The sequence below is a fragment of the Haemaphysalis longicornis genome, unplaced genomic scaffold (genome assembly GCF_048455015.1).
Source record: "Haemaphysalis longicornis isolate Haplotype H1 unplaced genomic scaffold, Haemaphysalis longicornis Haplotype H1 scaffold_10, whole genome shotgun sequence".
NCBI classification, from domain to species: domain Eukaryota; kingdom Metazoa; phylum Arthropoda; class Arachnida; order Ixodida; family Ixodidae; genus Haemaphysalis; species Haemaphysalis longicornis.
This window is the reverse complement of record NW_027526204.1, coordinates 133029049-133048165: the sequence shown is the minus strand read 5'-3', so window position 1 is coordinate 133048165 and position 19117 is coordinate 133029049. Positions and strand designations below refer to the sequence as shown.

Here is a 19117-nt window from a genome sequence, read left to right as displayed (position 1 = left end):
GCTCCTGTTGTGCTTGAAGAAAACCGAGACGTCTTTCGTGTTATAATCTGCTTTTACATCGCCTCTCCGAACGCGTTTTTTAACGCATAGTTCTTTGGTGAAAATCAATGCAACTCGTTTTCGTAATTAAATGAACACTGGAACTTGTTTCACCTAATATGGTCATGCCCGACATTCGAAAGCGACCGAGAACAGCTGGTAGCCTATCACCCACCACCACTTACGAATACGGAGCACCTGGAGCGCCTGCGTTCCGATGGTACTCACCTCGAACACGTAGGGATTTATTAACTTGCCAGTGGCCTTTAGAAAGCAGGGTAGAGCGGTCTGACAGCCCTAGTAGGGCATGCGAATGGACAACACGTTGTGTTTATAGGGTATATGAGAATTTCATTGAGGCTGTCCCCTCCCCTTCCATCATCTTCCAATAACCCCCCAGGGCCTCAGGCCTATTTCTAAATAAAGTCGTTCATTCATTCAAACGCTGGTGTTCTCAGCTATGTGCTTACATTTCTCCTGAGACATGTCTGAGCGCCTCTGTTCACTCGCGGATGGAGTGTCAAATTGCAATTCCAAGCCCATTCGTAATTAGTTTTGAATGGCATTCAAACAGATTCGCTGTTCAAATATTTGCTGGGAGATCAATATCACTGATTTTACTTTTGAAGGGTGACGCTATTGGTTGTCTTGTAGCCTTGGTTGCACGATGGTCGATGCCTGTACCATCGAAACGTCCAAATGAAAGGAGGAGGAATAAAAGTTTATTAGAGCAGTTGAACTTGTTTGGTTGACCGCCAGGTGGGGGACCCCCTCAGTCCAGAAAGGCCTGGGCGGCCTGTATCACCCGGTCTAGCGGATGTTCTGGGTGATCCGGGTTGGAGCTGGCCTGCCAACCCTCCCACTGCTCAAAAGAAGGGTTGGGTTCTGGGGAAGGGTATGATGTGTGCCGGAATTCCCACACCATGTGGTAGAGAATGTGTGGCTCTACGCAGAATTTACAAGTGTATGTGTATAATTCCGGATGTATCGAGTGTATTAATGTACTATGTGAAAACATGCTTGCATGCAGCTGTCGGTAGATGACCATATCTTCGCGAGGCGTCTTGAGATCTGGAGGAGGAAATATTCTTCGTCCCAAGTACTAGCTGCAATTCCACAAGGACACACCCGGTGTGTGTGAACTCGTGCTGCGGCATGAGGCGCCTCGTTCCCTTCCAAAAATGAATGACACGGTGTCCATCTGATGAAAATTTCCGGTAAATCAGGTTGGGTAGATAGAATTTTTGCAGCGGTTGATAAAATGCCTTCAATTCAGAAGGTTCGCACTTCCAAAAAAAAAAAAAAAACTTTCATGGGTTGTGCAGCCTTTTCTTGGTCGATCTTCCCGAGGGGGCAGGAGTCTTTTCATTCTGGCACCCAACCCATCTTTCCTGCACAGACCCATAAGAAAATGTTAGCGTAACGGATGGTAAATATAAACACCGTGCCTTATATACCATTAGCTGCTCCGATGCAATGGCATCGCGGTTGTCTTTGAGTACATTTGATTGAGTACACTCACAGGCGGTCGCAAATATGACGAGCGTGCAGCAGTTCAACATGTCTTGCCAAACGATTTGTTTTTAGGGTGAAAGCTTTCTTAGTGGGACCAACGGCGTTCTGTCGAAAAACTAAAAAGCTTTTCCCATAGACCGGTTGGTCGACCGGAAAGCTCTGATAAGATCTCTGGACACACGGCGCATGCGTGCAACTGGGTTTCCATTTTGTCAAAATGGTTACTCGAAAATTGCGAAAAAATAACGCTTCTAGATAAGACAACACACGCATCGACCATGAAGAAGTATAATAGGATACCTTTATTCCATAAACCACGTATCGGTATACATTTAGATCATCCGTAGATGCGTTTACTTAGTGCTCGAAATATCGTCGCATGGGTTCGTTCGTCACTTGCGATTTGGGCCTTCGAACGTTTGACGATCGATTGGACGACTTTCAGTGAAGGTTTTGACGCACTTTTGACGCTGTTTTGATGTGAGAAAGCTTGCGCATTTCTCTCAACTTTCTTTAGGAAAAGTTGGTAAAGTTATTTTCTCTTCAGAACGGCTATGGACCCAATGGATGTTTCGCATTCGCAAACAATAAAGCCGTCGGAATTTACTGCCGCTAAGCGTTAATCGCCCGCAGGTATATCCGGGTGTCAAAACTGGAGGGGAGCGGAAAGCTTCGAAGCGGAATTGCAGACGAAACCAAACCGAAACTCCATCGAAATTAAAGCATAGAGCACTTTGTGCTAGAAAGCTACAAACGAGAAAGACATTTGTCCTCCTGTTAAGATGCAGCCCACTTATGTCTTCATTGACAGTAATTACTGCTGGCAGCAGTTAACTTCTGTGGGTAACGTCCGAAGTAGAAATCATCGACCGCCTTGAAACCGTGCTCGACCTTAATGACTACCCTGCTTTTTTGGATTGAAATACGCAATGTGGCAGTTCCTATTATTGACGGAATATACAACAGGGAAGCGCTGTTTAAACTGACCGTCAAAATAACAGTTGTACTTAGGCCATTCGCGAACATTGTTGACCGAACAGGGAAATTCACTTTGTTACAGAAGGGTGCGCAAAGAGGCATGGTCAATGCGGTTACGAATGCACGTTTTGTGAAATCATTTACGGCCTCATGAAAAGTTTATGTGGCATTCCGCTTTTTAATGCGATGTCATCGGTTTACTTCTTGGTCTTTTTGGCTGGCGCTTTTAAGTCATAGTTTTCAAAGCAACCTAACTGAACGGATATTCTGTGTGCACTCATCATGGCCGACGGGCTTAACAATACATCAGTTTGTTCATAATAAAGCGCGGCCTTCTATTCCTTACTGAGGGCAACGTTGCCTCAAAAGGCACTGCATGAAAGCCAACTTTCTCTGGTACAAAACCAATGTCTTCAACGTAAGTCCAAAATCCGAATGACCAAAGTTCAAAACATTGGCTTTCGACCCGAGAAAGCTTCGCGCTTCAACCATCTTTTATTATAAATGGATTTTCGAATTTTTCTTTTATCGTTAAGCGTTCAGGGAGCTATACGTCCTTAAGTATCCTTTCGTATATCGGACTCGTTGAAAACGACGATGGCACCCGTAAATCTCGAGTCACTCAAACTTCCCCATTTACTTGCACTCATGACTCCTTTTCATCAAGTTTCGTAAGCATCCTCTCTAAGCAAACTGGAAGTAATGTTTAGAGACCATGTCTCATGCCTTTCCGAACAGGGATACGTTCACGTGAGGTTAGCGCTTCTACACCTCATTTATACATGCACAGAATCTGCAGCAGATTAGCTGCGAACTAGACACGTCCACGCATGCGCGTATACGAGCACAGGCCCCAAATTCTTTCTACGTAGCCGAGAAATACACTTACAACATCATAACGTACAATCGTGAACAAATTAAAGGAAAACATTGGAGATGCTAACTTCAACACACGAAATCTATTGTTTGTGGAGGTTAAGGAATAGTCTGTGTAACTATTTTCTGTGGAGGTTAAGGAATGTCACCCTTCTGGCACATCTGGAGAGTTGTGCTTCCCAAATTGGCTAACAGTCTCCAGGCACAGCGTACCAAAACAGGACACACAGGAGGGACGCTGACACAGCGCTGTCCTTCCTTTGTGCCCTGCCGTGTTCCAGTGCGCTGGAACTGAAGAATGTCAAAACGCCAAATGGTCCACTAGTCAACGCCAGCCAACACTGGACTATTTTAACTCAACGATGTGACGGTTTCACTTACGAAGAATGCAACTGCGCTTTTTCTGCGTTCTGGATCGTACATTTTCGGGTTCGCGTTTTAGTTGGACATGGCTGCACGCGTTTAGTAGATGTGTCATTCGACGATCCTACTGTGAGATGAAGTGCACGGAAACGCCACCGAGGACAGCCAACAGCTGTGGCATGCGTCGATGCTCAGCGAGAAAATGCCTGGGTCAGAATGAAAGAATATCGGCAGAGAGAGAGAGAGAGAGAGAGAGAGAGAGAGAGAGAGAGAGAGAGAGGGGGGGGGGGAGGGAGAGAGAGAGATGTAGATCGCATTTCCAGAAAGCGTTTTCCAGGTAGCGGAAGGCGATAATTCGCGCAAGGCAGATGAAACCGCAGGCCTTCAAACACAGTAGGTATCATGTGCACCCTTTTGTTTCTCCTCGCTTCTGGCTGATGCCGACGGATCATACGCGAAGCGACGAGAAATTGGATACAACAGAAAGAAGTGCGAAGAAAATTCACAGAACAGCACACGTGAGCTTTGCCTATGGTTTCCTCTTTGACGATGTCCGAGTCTGCGACTTCAAAGAGGGATACTGGAAATAAAAATGAAGTCATTTGTCCAGTTGGATCAATATGTCTCAAAGTACGGGAAGCAGCACTGTACCCCTGGCTGTCTGGGAAAGCGGGAATAAGGGAGTGAGTGAATTGTTATTGGTGAGTTAGTGAGTGAGCGAGCGAGTGAGCGAGTGGGTAAGTGAGTGGGTTAGTGACCGAGTAAGTGAGTGGGTGAGTGGATGAGTGAGTAAGCGAGCGAGTGGGTGAGTGAGTGGGTGATTGAGTGAGTGGGCGAGTGAGTGAGCGAGTGGGCGAGTGAGTGGGCGAGTGAGTGAGTGGGTGGGTTGGAGGGTGGATGAGTGACTGAATGAGTGAGTAAGTGAGTGATTGAGTGAGTGAGTGAGTGTATTAGTGAGTGAGTGAGTAAGCGAGCGAGTGGGTGAGTGAGTGGGTGATTGAGTGAGTGAGTGAGCGAGTGGGCGAGTGAGTGGGCGAGTGAGTGAGTGGGTGGGTTGGTGGGTGGATGAGTGCGTGAATGAGTGAGTAAGTGAGTGATTGAGTGAGTGAGTGAGTGGATTAGTGAGTGAGTGAGTGAGTGAGTGAGTGAGTGAGTGAGTGAGTGAGTGAGTGAGTGAGTGAGTGAGTGAGTGAGTGAGTGATTTGAACAGCCTTGACAGCGGACGGAAAGGGCACTCGGACAATTAACCAGTTGAACTGTTGAATTAACCAGTTGAACGAGCGAGCGAGTGATTGAGCCCGCGCTACCTGTTTGTATGTATCCCCAACGACGCTACAAAGACGAGGTTTGCTTTACTGTTCAAAAACCGGTACCTTAGTCGGTGCTCTCCAACAATTTTCGTCCAAATTTCTGTCTCTTCATCCTCTTTATGAGCAGAGTTTGACGAGGACAAACTTCTTTTATTCTGCAGGAAACTTGGGAAGACAACCGAACCATGCTTTCACGGGTCGCTCGTATACGCGCACCGGTATCTTCGTTTTAACCCGTCCGTTCTTATTACTGCAGCAGCCCGCTGCTGCGGTGTAGTGGGGACATCCCGTTCGCTTCCTCCTTCCGAGGATATCGGAGTAATAATATCACAAGGCAGCCGGCAGATGAGTTTGCTGCGGGAAAAGGATGGACGCCCAGCGCTCTGATTAATTCTCGCCACCGGCCGCTCGAACCATCGAGTGCTTCCTCGTACGCACACTTTACCGGCGTACTCGCACTACTAGTGCACTCCCAGCCTTACGAAGAACGTACGCACTTCCAGGCAAGGTAAAACGTGCCTTTGCAAGAGCGTTCACTGCAGCGGTCGCCTTAGACTCTGGCAGTGCAATTGCTTCCCGGACGACTCGCGTCTATGCGGTGCAGAAGATAAAAATGGCTCACGACCGTAAAACCAGGAAGCTGGTCAATTTGCCCCGAATTCCTTTTCGCTATCGACCGTTGCATTTCTTAAACCTTGGTAATGGCTTGGCATCTTGCTGACTATGCTACGCATGCGCAGTGATGTCATCCTATCGAGGAAGCTAATTAGGTCCGCTCCAGCCGAGCCCAGTGATAAAAAATTAAAGCCGTTCTACTCAATGTGAAAGCTGTCGCAAGTTCAGAGCAGTGATTCGCCATAATGGGATGTAGCACCGTTATCCGCTCAGTGCTGCCACCCAGTTTAATTCAAATTTCCCGCATCCGCAGTGCGCGCGCGCCCCCTGCCTGAAACTGCGCCAGCGGGAGTTCTGTTCTTTTTGTGCTTGCTTTTCCTCGCGCACGTGCCGGCGTTGCACTGCCACTTATTTTCGCTTACCACCGTAAAAACCAACCCAACCAGCGTTCCTAACTAAATGAATGCGGGGGCTGCCGGTTAATTACGTATATTTCTCCTCAAATGCACCTGCAGCTTTCTTTGCGCTTAACAGCGGGGGATGTATGACAAGCGCCAGCGGTCCGCGGGTTTCGAACGGTTATGACTATATAAACCACTCGGCTTTCGAAGCCTCTGCGGGACACCCTACGACGGGTACGCCGGGCTCTACTTGGGTCCGTTATCTCGCTGCGCTGCCTGATTCCGGCCGTCGCTTGACATCGACTGTCACAGCGAGCGAGGACGACAAGGCGAGCCCTTAAAGTGCTCTGCACTTAACATGCTGCTGTGCGGTCGAAGTTATAAAGGTCTGCAGAAGCGGGGCGAGGCCAAGAGGTTAATTTGGCAGGCTAGCTCCGAAAAGAAAAAGATAGGATACAGTACTAACACTGTGATCGGCGGCCGTTAACCTTTCCCGTCGAATGTAGTCGAATTTTTTTTCAAACAGCGTTTAACAGGGGCGCTTTGGCAAACATCGACACTTCGGGACTTTGTCTCTGCAGCGCAAAATTTTTAAGTTTTTCAACATTTCCTGCGGTTTCTCGGTTACAAAAGAATCGGCGCAGCTTGCACAAGGCTGGAGAAGCAGCGGAGCTTGGGGTCGGACCTAGCTTCTTCCCTCTGGGATCCGCTGTCAGTGTGGGGGACCGACTGGAACGGCCTTGTAAAATCCGACCAAGCTCGGCTCCACCCCTGAACACTTAACCTAGACTAGCAAGAACATCGCAAAACCTAATAAAACTTAGCAAAGCCTAGCAAAGCCCAGCAAAACCTAGCAAAACTTGGCAAAACGAGAAGATTGTGGTGATTCCGCTTGTGCTCTCCAAATCACGAACGCGGTACTCGGGATCTTCCGCTCTTCGGCGGCTTCGGCGCGATACTCGAAATTGGATCGTAGCGGTGTCTCACATGTTCTCGAGCAGCGACACGATGGCGTACGCGCTGCGCTTGTTCTTCCTCGGAAGTTGCATACTTGTTCGGCCGACCCATGTTTTGCGGGAGCGTCAACGATGTGCTCGGAGCGGAGTCACAAGGCGCCGGAGTGGTGACGTCGTAGCTAGGCGAGGCTTGGCTCCGCCCCCGCAGCTGCGCTAAGATCGTTCCGGGAACCTCAAGCAGAAAGAGTTTTTCTTTGTATTTTTTTAACGCCCCCGGACCACGCTCGAACTTAAACAGATCCCCTGTTAAAACGTTTGAGCGAGCTACCAAGGGCTAGTGAGCTACCAAGAGTGAGCTACCAAGTGCTAGTAAACTACCAAGAGTGAGCTACCATGAGTGAGCTACCAAGTGCTACATAGCTACCAAGAGTGAGCTACCAAGTGCCAGTGAGCTATTAAGAGTGAGCTACCAAGTGCTAGATAGCTACCAAGAGTGAACTACCAAGGGCTAGTGAGCTACCAAGGTGAGCTCTTCGACGCGGCCGCTCACGTCTTCAAGGCTGTGCCCTGCCGGCGTCCGCCGGTTCGGCGCGCGGCGGGTCTCCGGAGAAGTCCCCTCGGACCCTCCGCTCTCGCCTCCCCACGCTTCTGCCTGGCAAGGGCTGCCTCGAGCTGCTGGACGGCTCCGCGGAGCCCTTGCTTGCTCTCTCTGCGGGAGACTATCCAATAAAGTTGTTTCTCTCTCTCTCTCTCACCAAGGTGAGCTACCAATGGCTAGTTCTTTCAGCTTGAACACAGGTGGATTTTGTCTTCGTGGTCTCTTTTAGAGCTGGCTTCAAGAGACGTGTGATGTGTCTTGTGGGGACAGGGAAAGACGCCGGCTAATCTTGATTGTCGGGTAGTAGATTTTCCCCCCTTGCAGCAATCCTTCAGCACGGAAATGCCAGCGGGGCCGACGAAAAGGCGCGGCGCCCAGTGATGGACCTGATAATGGTAGGGCGGTGGTCGAGCACAATTGCAAGCTCCGGCGCCTGTGATTGTCTATCGCCGACCAGACAAGGCGGGTTGTGGAGTGCTTCATCGAGTTGACACAGATAGTTCGGCGAGTAAACGGGCTATCACGTGCCGCCATTAACTTGCCATTTGGAGGAACGACAAGAGGAACAAGAGAATACACCCCATTTAATTTTTTTACAGGGTTAAGGGCGTTTTTCGCAAAGATGATTTTAGATGTGCATTTAAAGACGATAAGCCAGGGGCACAGCAAATAAAAAAAGTGCGTAATTTGTGGCATGCGAACCTGGAATATATGGCGACAGTTTTTTTGAATGAGCAAGTCCACCCAAACAGAATTTGAGAAAACAGCGAAACTTTGTTACGGAACCTAAATGCAACACTGTGAGATTCGTTATGTGATGTGTTTTACCATGTCAACAAAAGGAAGCTTACGGCCATAAGTGATTAAAACAAGTAGTTAATTAATTGGTTAGCATATTTATTAATTTTGAACTAATATCTTGAATAAATAATTCCTTCCTCCTGACAATCCCAGCTGTCAGGCGAAAACCCACAAGAAAGCTGCCATGTTCTGTTGTATGTGTCCAACCAAAAGCACCCTTTCATAGGGAAAATGCATTTGGATCGCTTCGATGCGTGCCACAACAGGATCTGGCTCATTTTCTAGACGAAATACGATCAGCGTACATGTTCGCCGGACGTTATCTGACTTATTTTGTGGCAACCAGTTTTCTAGGGGAAAGTTGCCGAGTTTTTCTTGTGAGTACAGTTTTATCGGATTTAGTTTCGGTTTCGGGACTTCGCTGAGTTGATAAAAAAAGCTCATATATTCTTGGCTGTATATATGTTCTGTTGTATCGCTGATCTGGTCACGTGTCCACGGTAGCCGTCAGTTCAGCGACACAGCAGAGAGCTAGGGTTCCGGACAGGGTGCCTCTGGAATTTGAACCTGACAACGTTTAACGCAGCTCTCAGGATTTAACTTCGATATCATAGGAATGGCCGAGGTTGGGGGTACAAAGGAGGGCTTTAAGAAGTGGAATAGCGGGCGTATTTAGCGCTGTAAGGGACATTGAGAAGGAAGCGAGCTTGAGATTGGTTTCTTTATCTATTAAGAGATAAATGAGAATGTGTGAAAGGTCTCTAGCATTTAACGAAGCCATTAAGATCAAGTTTAACAGCAAGAACACGTTAAATGTAGTGCAAGTCTATGGTCGAACCTCCAGCTACAATGATGATGCGTTTGACAGTTTCTACAAGGACGTGAATACCGCAACGAATAAAGTAAAAGTACAGCACATTACTTTTAAGTTATTTATTGCCGTATCGACGTTTTTGCAGAAACTGGGAATACAGCAAATTAACCGGTAAAAAATTAGGGTAACAGAGTGGATACCAAGAGATGGGCCTAGGAGAAGGTCAAGGCAATAACACGATGAAGGGATGAAATACGGAAGTTCGGTGGCCAGCACTGGACTCGAGCGGCGCAGTGCAGAAGCTGGACCGCTGCGTTGCGTGGGCGCGTAAAACCCTACAATCAATCAGTCAGGCAGTGCAGAAGCTGTTGGAAGCCAGTGGGAGAAGCCTTCTCCCTGAAGTGGGCCTAAGTAGGCTGTTGATGATGATGATGATGCCAGTACATTATGATGATGGGAGACCTTAAAGCAAGTGTGGCTGCGAAACAAGGAGGCCAGCACGCAGTGGGGAACTTTGCAACAAGTAGTCGCAATAACCAAAGGAATACAAAGTATTTGCGGAGAGGAAAAATTAGCCGCGGATCTGCTGACTTCGCGGCAAACGCGTCGAAAGTCGATAGTTTTCTGCCGCCTCTGCAGCATGAATTCCTCACCTCAGTTTACTGTCCACCTGCCATGCTCTTCCCCTCCCGTCTCGCTCCTCCTGCGATAAACACGGAGGAGGTCCGGTAAAGTCGATTCAATTTTCGCGCGTTCTGCTGCTAGCGTCATCTACTGGAACCTTTTGTTGCTGTTGCACTTGGAACACTGCCTGAAAGTCCAGGTTCGCGAGAGCTCTTTTCTGTATTTTTGATTCTAAATATTAGATGCAAAGCATCTCTTAGTCGACCCTCCGTCGTCCGTCGGCGTCCGGCGTCCGTCCCTCTCCTCCGCGTCCCCCTCTCCACGCCAGCTGTGATAACGTCGCTCTCCTCCTCGCCGCTCGGCTCGTCTCGTGCCGGCTCAGGAAGACGCCGGCAACACTGTCGCTCCAGGAGCCATCTCATGGTCGGGGCTATGTCCCTCCCTTGTTGCGCCGTCCACACCCCCACTGCGCATGTGCGTCTCTCCTCCATTTTCCTCTCGTCCAGCTGTATAAAAGCAGACCGAAACACTTACAGAAAGACCACAATTTTCGGTTTTGTGAGACCAAGACTATCGTATTTAAAAAACTGAGAATAATGACGGCATTCTTCTGCTAAACAAATAATAGTAATGGACATGTAAAAGCCTCATCGCTATAACGAAAGATGATGTTGACTTCATTTTAGGTGCCAATCCAGACATTGTTATGCAGTAGTTCAGTATTTTCATGTGGTAGACAAAGTAAAGAGCAGTGTTTTCGATTAAATGAAGAACACAAAAGTAACCATCAAAAAAATTACGCCCACCGCCCCTCGCGGGAACCCTGGTGTGATGCAACGCATCTCATGGGGGGTTTCATTGGCGTTTTCCATCGTATTGATTACGCTTATAGCAGGAATTCTCACGCGAAGGGGAGGTGGGCGGACGACCGTCGACTGAGACCGCCGGAGCGCGGCATGCCGCTTTGTATTCACAGCGCCCGAAGGAGAAGAGAGCGCGCAGAGAGAGAGAGAGTAATGCACATGCGCAGCGCGCGCAGCGCCGCCCACCGGCGCCTAGCAACGGAGTGAGAGCGCGCTGCGCCAACCCGCAGCTGTTTGGGAGAGAGTGTTCGCTATCGGAGAGAGGAGAGGAGGAGAGGCGCAGCTGTGCGGACAACGCCGGACAGACGCAGGAAGGACAGAGGGGCGAGCATGAGATGCGTTGCATCTAAAAGAAGTGGTAGTCCTTCTGATACTATTTTCGATTTCTACGAGCTCTTCTGTTGTTGATGAACAAACTTTGTACAGAAAAACGGCGCTGCAAATTTGGATACCTTAAGGCTTTTACCCGCTTCTTAAAGAGAAAAAAAAAACGTACGTCCAGCAACTTCGTTGCAAACCTTAACACACTTAGGACGACGTCGAAAAAAGGACAAAATATAGTGATATTTTTTGGCTTTATTTTTTTAATGCGTTTGGAATGCAGGAAAAGCACGGACACTTTTCATCTGATATTCATCTGACAGGATTTCAAACTTGAAGTGTGGATGTATATATCAATGGCAACTCTGCAATTTATATGGCTCACATTCGGCACGTGTTCCAACACAGCGAAAGATAAAACGGTGGTAAATGCAATATGTGAAGTGGGGTATATGGGGTATCGTTTCATTTCCAAAAAAGAAAAATTGCTCCTCTAGCTGTCTCCTCATCTTCACCGGAGGCCCTTGCCTCGAGGATAAGTTAAGTAGAGCGCCGATATGGCTGTAGGCTTATTCTTGATATTAAAGAAGGAAGCTATAAGGATTCGTTGGCCGATTAATTTTTTCATGATTTCGAAAGAAAGAAATCGGTGACGAGGTGGCCCGTCATCAGAGGGCTTCATCTTGATGGTGATGATGATGATAGGGGTGAAAACGACGACGACGATAGTGGTGATGATGATGATGGTGATGGTGATGGTGGTGGTGGTGACGTTAGACTAGGGCATGGACTGAAACAACAAGTGTCGTCTAATCGTTAGTTTTCCACCCTTCGGGGTTTGCAGTGCAACTATTCTTTCTATTGTAAGCAGTAGATTTACAATTTACTATTGTTTCTATTGTGAGCAACTCACGCTTGCAAGCAATTTAGTGGTTCAATACGGACCCGCATTACGCATAGAATAAAGGATAGTGTATAACGTAACACTTAAATGAAATCTTAAAGTTTATTTGAGGTGTCGCTCCAAACGTTCCACTTGTTGACATGGAGCACATTTGCGATATAAATGGGAAGTTGAAGGCAAGTCAGTAGCTCGAACCGAAAGACATATTTAACAGCAGGAGGTAAATATGAAGTAAGCAGCAAAGAGTTTGCCGCAGACGCGCATATACTTTATATCTTACTGCTACTTGTTCCACAAAGGATAAGATAACAAGCTCCTCTCGGAGATAATAAACACCGCGGCGTCATCCAGACGGGAGCACAGGATGCTCGGTTAAGTATTTTTTTTTTAATTCAGAAAACATCTCGAAAGTGTTGGGCGCACAATACAAAGACCCCTGGTTTCTTTGTGTGGGTTTTTAATTATTCTTTCGCTATCTCAAGATATTTTTTCTCTTATTTGTCATATCAGAGATTCTAGAGAGGTTTTTCGCACAGAGGCGGAACTTATTTTTGACGATTAATCTTGGTATTCGCGTCGCCTGTGAACTTCTACATTTTTTTTCGAAGTGATTTCCTTGCATTGTCGCGAAATTCAATGTGCAAGGCCCTTTATGGTTTCCAATTTATTACCAAACTATATGTCTCTTCACATGTTCTTTTATTACTTTTTTTCACGTGTTTCTATTTTTTGTGTTTTTATTTTTGTACCATGATCTTTTGCAGACGCGGCACATACGTCCGGATACCTAGTTGTCTCTGCCTTCCTTTCTAACTGACTCTCTCAATCTCTTATTTACTTTTTCACGCTTCGATGTCACATTCCCTATAACTACGATCCCATTGAAGAAACGGGTGGCGACAGACACGCTACCTTCGTTTTTAGTCCATTCTTCACGCCGATAAGTGCTGTCACTGTGCCGGCGTCGGCGTCGGAATCTTTTCCGCGTTACCAAAACAACATGGCAGGATAAGCTGTTGGTTCAGCAGCGGAAAAAACCTGCCCTTAGAAAAACCGAAAAGCATGCCACTCCCTTCCCACGAGCCCCGGAGGATAAGTGCGGGCCGGGTAAATAAGGTCAATGGCCAAGAGTGTTTGTGAAGCTGCAGTGGCAAGAATGTGCGTTAAGTGGGAGCAGATACACCTTAGTGGCAGACCGTTAAATTTAACTACCCACTAACGCTCGACCTTTTCGTAACTGTTAGTCATCCTTCCTACATCATTCTCACATACACAATAAAGGGGCCCTGCAACACTTCCGATAAACGCTTTCATTCTCGCATTCGCGTCTGGAAGCACTGCGAAAGCTATAGCAGTCGCCAGCACGGAGCGGCACTGAGTGATTTGCTCGTCGCAGCAGATACGCCTTCCGTTTCTGCTTTGCTTTTGTGCCTTTCTTTTTGGAGTGGCTGTCGAATGCGTTCATTGCTGCAACTGAACGAAAGCCGGCTGACAGCCATTACACCGTTGCGATGACGTAATTATAGCGGTCTCAGAGCTCCAAGACCAGGAAAGAAAGAAAAGTCTTTTGAGCGAGTTTTTAAGTCATCTGATGGGCACAAAGTCGTAAATTTTGGCTGAGGTACTTGCGACCCGTGATCTAAGTACTGGATGTGTTGGTTGACCAGTTCTGCAAGCATGTATGATTTTGAAAAAAGAAAAAAAAAGTGTTGCAGGGCCCCTGAACCCGAGTTCGGTCACCTTCACAAGAACAGTAATCTAGCAGATTTTATTCGAATACGCCAGCAGGTAGAATTGGAAGGTCATTGGTAAAGGCCCACCCAAGTATGCCTAACGTGGGTTTGTTGATCGAAATAGTATAACTATTTCCCAACCGTTGCGCATGCGGGGGATCGAGCGCACGAGTTGCGCATGACAGCGGAAACCGATATCAAAATCGCGTGTACCGCGAAGACGCGTGTAATGGCTGCGCTGTTGCAGTGGCCACACCTGCAAACTTAAGAAATGAAAGCGACGACGAGAAATCATTAGAATATCACCCATATTTAAGCCACCCCAGTTATTCTAATGTTTGAAGCGCCCCCTTCTTAAACTGTGAAAGTAGCAAAACTTCGTAATGATGTCGAATTGGGCGGGTGGATGCAGATTATTTTTTGTATAAAAAAACGTAGTTCGGTTTTTGCGCAAAAAAAAAAACAAAAATTGTTTTTTAGCCGCCATATCATCGATTTTCCCCTATCACATTGGGACGAGGGGAAGAGATACGAAAAGACTCGGGCCATTACACTAGTGAATGCGGTACTTGTTGGGACAGACATGTGGAACAATGAGATGCCGTAGAAAATTTTTTCACAAATTTATTTTTGCCGCCGAGTGTGTAACGACGGGTCTCCGAACATTTTTTATTAAAAACTCCCACCTCCCCTCGCGGGAACCCCTGTGTAGATGCGACGCATAGGCGGAGCGGCGAAGGGACCGCGTTTTATAGCGCGCATAACGTTTAGGGGACTGCGTAAGCCGGTCCCAGTCGATGACGACGTTGGCGTACTTGTAAAGCGGCGTGGACTCTAGGTGTTTGAGCCAAGCGTGGATGTTGCTTCGCCGGAGAACGGCACACTGGTTATATGCGCAGCGCGCCCGAAGGAGAGGAAACCGCGGAAGAGAGAGTACTGCACATGCGCCGGCCCCAGCGCGTCTGCCGCGGCTATGACGCAACACAATCTAACACAATCCACTTTATTCCAATCCAATCCAATCCAAGCCAAGCCAATCCAATCCAAGCCAAGCCAATCCAATCCAATCCAATCCAATCCAATCCAATCCAATCCAATCGAATGCCCCTCGCGAGAGAGTGTTCGCTATCGGAGAGGAGAGGGGGTAAGCGGCGGAGAGCGCAGCTGGCGCGGCGAGGAGAACGAGGGAGGGGCGGACAACGCCGACGACGACGCCGGAGGGACAAGGCGAGTGAAACAGATGCTCTGCATCTAATAATGCGGTCGTGCATATGACTAGCTTCAGCATTTTTCATTCTTGAGGTTATTGGAGGTGGCGCTTTTTTTTTCACTTTAAAAGGTGAATGAAAAGCAACGACAAAATTATAAAGCAACGACAAGATTGAACCCAGTAGGAAATGACAAGAAAAATTTCAGTAGTTTTGTCGTATTTTCGCGTGTCGTACTGTCGTCTTGTCGTACTCTTCGCGTGTCGGGATTGTGATGTTCTGTCGCGTGTCATATTCCTGTCTTCATTTTAATGTTCCGTCATGCCGAATTCCTGTCTTGTCGGGATCTTAATGTTCCATCAAAAGTTGAACATGGTTTGAATGTTATTGCTCATTGTGAAGAGTAGCGTAAATGGCAGTTTTGTTGTAACTATGGGAATGGCTGTAATTGAGAAAATTGGCTTTGTCGTTACGACAGAAATGCGTGTCGTAACAACAGATGTCTTTGTCGAAACAACAGGACCTCTGTCGCCACAACAAAATTTGTTGTCACACGACAGAAATTCCCTTTAGGCTTTTGCGGTATTCCTGTTGTGTTTTCATACTGGGAAGCGCGCGAATTTGAATAACGATGTATACCTGATCTCAATCCCCATTCTTCAAATCTGATTGACAATGTCTGCCTTTTCCTGCACAGAGACAAAGAAGTAAATATATAAAGAAAAAAAAGAGCCTGGAATATGCTTATCATGTGTCTGTCGCGACTCTTTACACAAGGCCCAGCTTGATGCGCCGTCACGGATAACGGGACCTGTTAGTTTTGTTTATTAACTAACGCGCTCTATTGTCCGGCATGCGGTCAAGGTTCCGATTCCAAGTCACGGCGACAGTGTTTCTGAAATCCGGGACAGAAGGGCGCCCGACAAACGCTCGCCCCCTCCCGCATAGAGACCGAGACAAAGGGCAATCGCCCCTTCTCGCGAACCTGGCTAACGGGGGGCCGTGGAAACTTCTGCCGCATTTTCCTACGCTTGCGCTGATACGTCTCATAGTTCCGTAGTGGAACAAACACTGACCTGGCAAGCGCCTTATCATGAGAAGCGACTAAGCAATTCTTAAAGTTGCCATGAAGGCAAAATACCTTTTTTTTTTTTCATTTGAAAGAACTAGCCTTTGGTAACTCAATCAGCTCCATTCCAGTCACGAAAGACATTTTTTAAAGCGCGCCAATCCACCCTGTGAAGGTGGTTGGACAGCGAAGCTGTAAACGACACCCACAACAATTACCCATGGGGCGTCACTTGAATTCACACACGTGGCTCCACAAAGAGTAAAACCAGAGGCAAGTGAAATGCACTTAACCACATCCTTTATTACTTCAAAGAGATATCGGCAGCAGAGACGGAGGAGAAGGGAGATGCCATGCCACATTGGTGTGAGCTTACTTTATTTTTAACAATTCCTAGCACATCCACAAGGAGCGCACATCCACAGCGGCGCGAGAGGTCACATGACGCTATCACGTGGCATTCAGCGAGAACGCAGGGGGTAATCCCGCAGATGTGCTCGGTGAGTGCACCGTCTGTCTCCCCCGTCTCCGCGTGGGCTCGTTGCTCAATCGGTAAGACAACAGGCTCTCGCTCCGTTATTCGTCCCAGGTTCGATTGGTAGCAGTGCCAGAAACTTTTTTTATTTCTTCGCGGGAGTTTTCTATTGACACAAACGGTCGCTGCAGAACCACTGGGGGGTAGAGATAAAAAGCTAGGCTTTAAAAAAGCGCACGAAGTACTGAAAAACACGCAATCTTTTTCGGTACAGCGACGTTATACCGGCAGGAATGACGTAATATGAGTCAGCACTAGAAACATAGTTATCAGCGGGTTAACAGCAAGTTAGCATTCTAGTGACACGACCAAATGGAAATAGAAGCCCCACTACAATGACCCAGTTGTGTTTCTTGGCGGTGGCTTTGGTCGGTGGTCACCGATCGCGCAGATAAGATTATGTGACGTCATGTCCGACAAAAAAACTGCCGAGAGTCCATGCCTTTGAAGCGCGAGGCTTTGGAAAATGAACGTACCGGTGTTTGTGTTGTTAACACGTGGTCACCACCAAGTCGCACGCCGTTCACGACAGGGTTTGGACCTCCAGCTTATACGTTTCATCACTCGGTAATGCATTTTGAATTGATTGTTCGTCAATAGGCACCATTTTCAAGTCGAATACAGACGAAACAAAACAGTGCGCGTGTAGAAGGCGTCTTTCCTATGACCGCCGTCAACACCCAAGATAAATTGATTGATTGATTGATTGATTGATTGATTGATTGATTGATTGATTGATTGATTGATTGATTGATTGATTGATTGATTGTAGTGTTTAACGCGCCGACACAACGCAGGCGATGAGGCGCGCCGTAGTGGAGGGCTCCGGATTATTTTGACCGCCTGGGTATCTTTAACGTGCGCCGAAATCTCGTACACACTGGTGTTTTTGCTTTTCTCCTCCATCAGAAAAGTGGCCGCCGAGGCCGGGAATCGAACCTGCGTGCTCGTGCTCAACAGCGCAGCGTCTTAGCCCCTGAGCCACCGCGGCGGGTAGCTCAAGAGAAATTAAATTTTCACACACGTTTCACCTAAATCCTGCGTCACATCTATAGGTCGTGTGCTAAACAGCTTCGCTGGTCACCCACCCTTAAGAGTGGATTGGCTCACGATGTTTTGCGAGTTTTTTTCTTTTCTTTGCGCCCGAAGAGCTAATTGGCTGCTGTCCACGGAATTCTAGCGCGGGGGACACATGAGCGGAGAGGGACGCGTATCCGCACGCGTATTCGCACTCTGGAAACCGGTCCGGCGGCTGCCAGGAGCACGCATGAAGGCTACTGGACCGTTCTTGGAGAGGGTAAAAACGCGCGCGGGAGCGCGTCGCTCTCCGCACATGTGTCCCCCGCTTAAGACGTTGGCAAACGTGGACATCTGAGGCTTTTTTTTTTTTTCGATCTCTTGCCGGAAAGTGGCACAACGACCCCAAGCACGTAACCGTGTCGCAGAACACGGCAAAGGTGGACGCTCTGCTCCATAAGGAGGAGAGGACACTGAAATTCAGGCAGGGGAAGGGATGGGGGATGGGATTGTCCGGCCCTTAAACACGCGGCCGGGTTATATACTCCGCGTTACAGCACGTGCGCCCAGATTTCGCACAGTAAACAGTTGAGCTGCTCATGGAGGTCGAGATTCTGCTTGGACAGCTTCCGTCCGGTCACTGTGTTTCTTATCAAAGCGGGGCGCATCCTTGTGCACGACGTCAGTTCAGCGTTGAACGCACGGCACGCTTAGTTGCTGACTAAGAGCTGTACGACTGTAATAGGAAATCCGGTAGCTCTTATCGTTAGAAGAATCGGTTCCATAGCCCTTGGGCAGATATGTTATACTTCGTAACTTCCCGTGACGACCGTCCTCTTCTTTTGATGGTGTCTTGAGCTGCGAAGTCGGAACAGAGGAGCGACACAGGGCGTGTTGTCGAGTGCAGGATTCTTTGGTTTACCAGCACTGAAATGACGTCAAAACTAGCGGGATTCAATACCTTCTGGAAAGGAAGACGGCCGGACTATTGCCTTTTTCCCTAAAGGCCAACGACGCACCAGCAGGCAAGTTCAGTGCTCTCTGTTGGTCTACACCTCATATGACTGCTCTCAGACGGCGACCAATAAATACGGGGGATTTGACTACCATTATAACGTTACTGAATCTGCGCTGCGGCATTTTTATCCACTCAGTGTTGGTCCACACTCAGAGAGGAAAAGAAACACACGGCGATAATGTGCAACGCGCAGCGATTTCTCTCTTATCAGCGCTGCCCCGCGCCTCAGGTATGCGGCACGCAATCGCGCGCGGTCCACTTACCGATAAGACCTTGAGGGCCCGATGAATTCCCGCGTGTGATACGCACGCATCCTTGCGCCGATTGGGAAGAAGAAGCGTATCCTGCGACGTAAACGCCGATAGCACGTGCCGTCCCGGCGTGCCTGGCGCGGCTAGCGCGCCGACATGGACTCGAGTCTGAAACGCGATTCCTCAGTACCTGGCCGGCGACCGCGGTGAACACACACACCTTCGCCAACGCTACGAAGTGAATCTCGTCCGAAGACGGCTGTTAGGAAGTAGGCTTGTCGGACAATGGCCAAGAAGGTGCGTTGATT

The 19117-nt window shown here is 48.1% G+C and overlaps 1 protein-coding gene across 2 annotated transcripts in view; it reads left to right on the top strand.

Moving 5' to 3' along the window:
* The window catches only part of LOC144159352 (sodium- and chloride-dependent glycine transporter 2-like), a 104689-nt gene that overhangs the window by 27455 nt on the left and 58117 nt on the right, over window positions 1-19117 (top strand). The window contains exon 1 of one of the 2 annotated variants that reach the window (XM_077690772.1): window positions 18908-19106. The exons of the other annotated variant lie outside the window; for it this stretch is intronic. Coding sequence (XP_077546898.1) covers window positions 19095-19106 — 12 coding nt within the window. The 5' untranslated portion in view covers window positions 18908-19094. Of the gene's footprint in view, window positions 1-18907; window positions 19107-19117 lie in introns of those variants that run through there. 2 annotated transcript variants of the gene reach the window in all.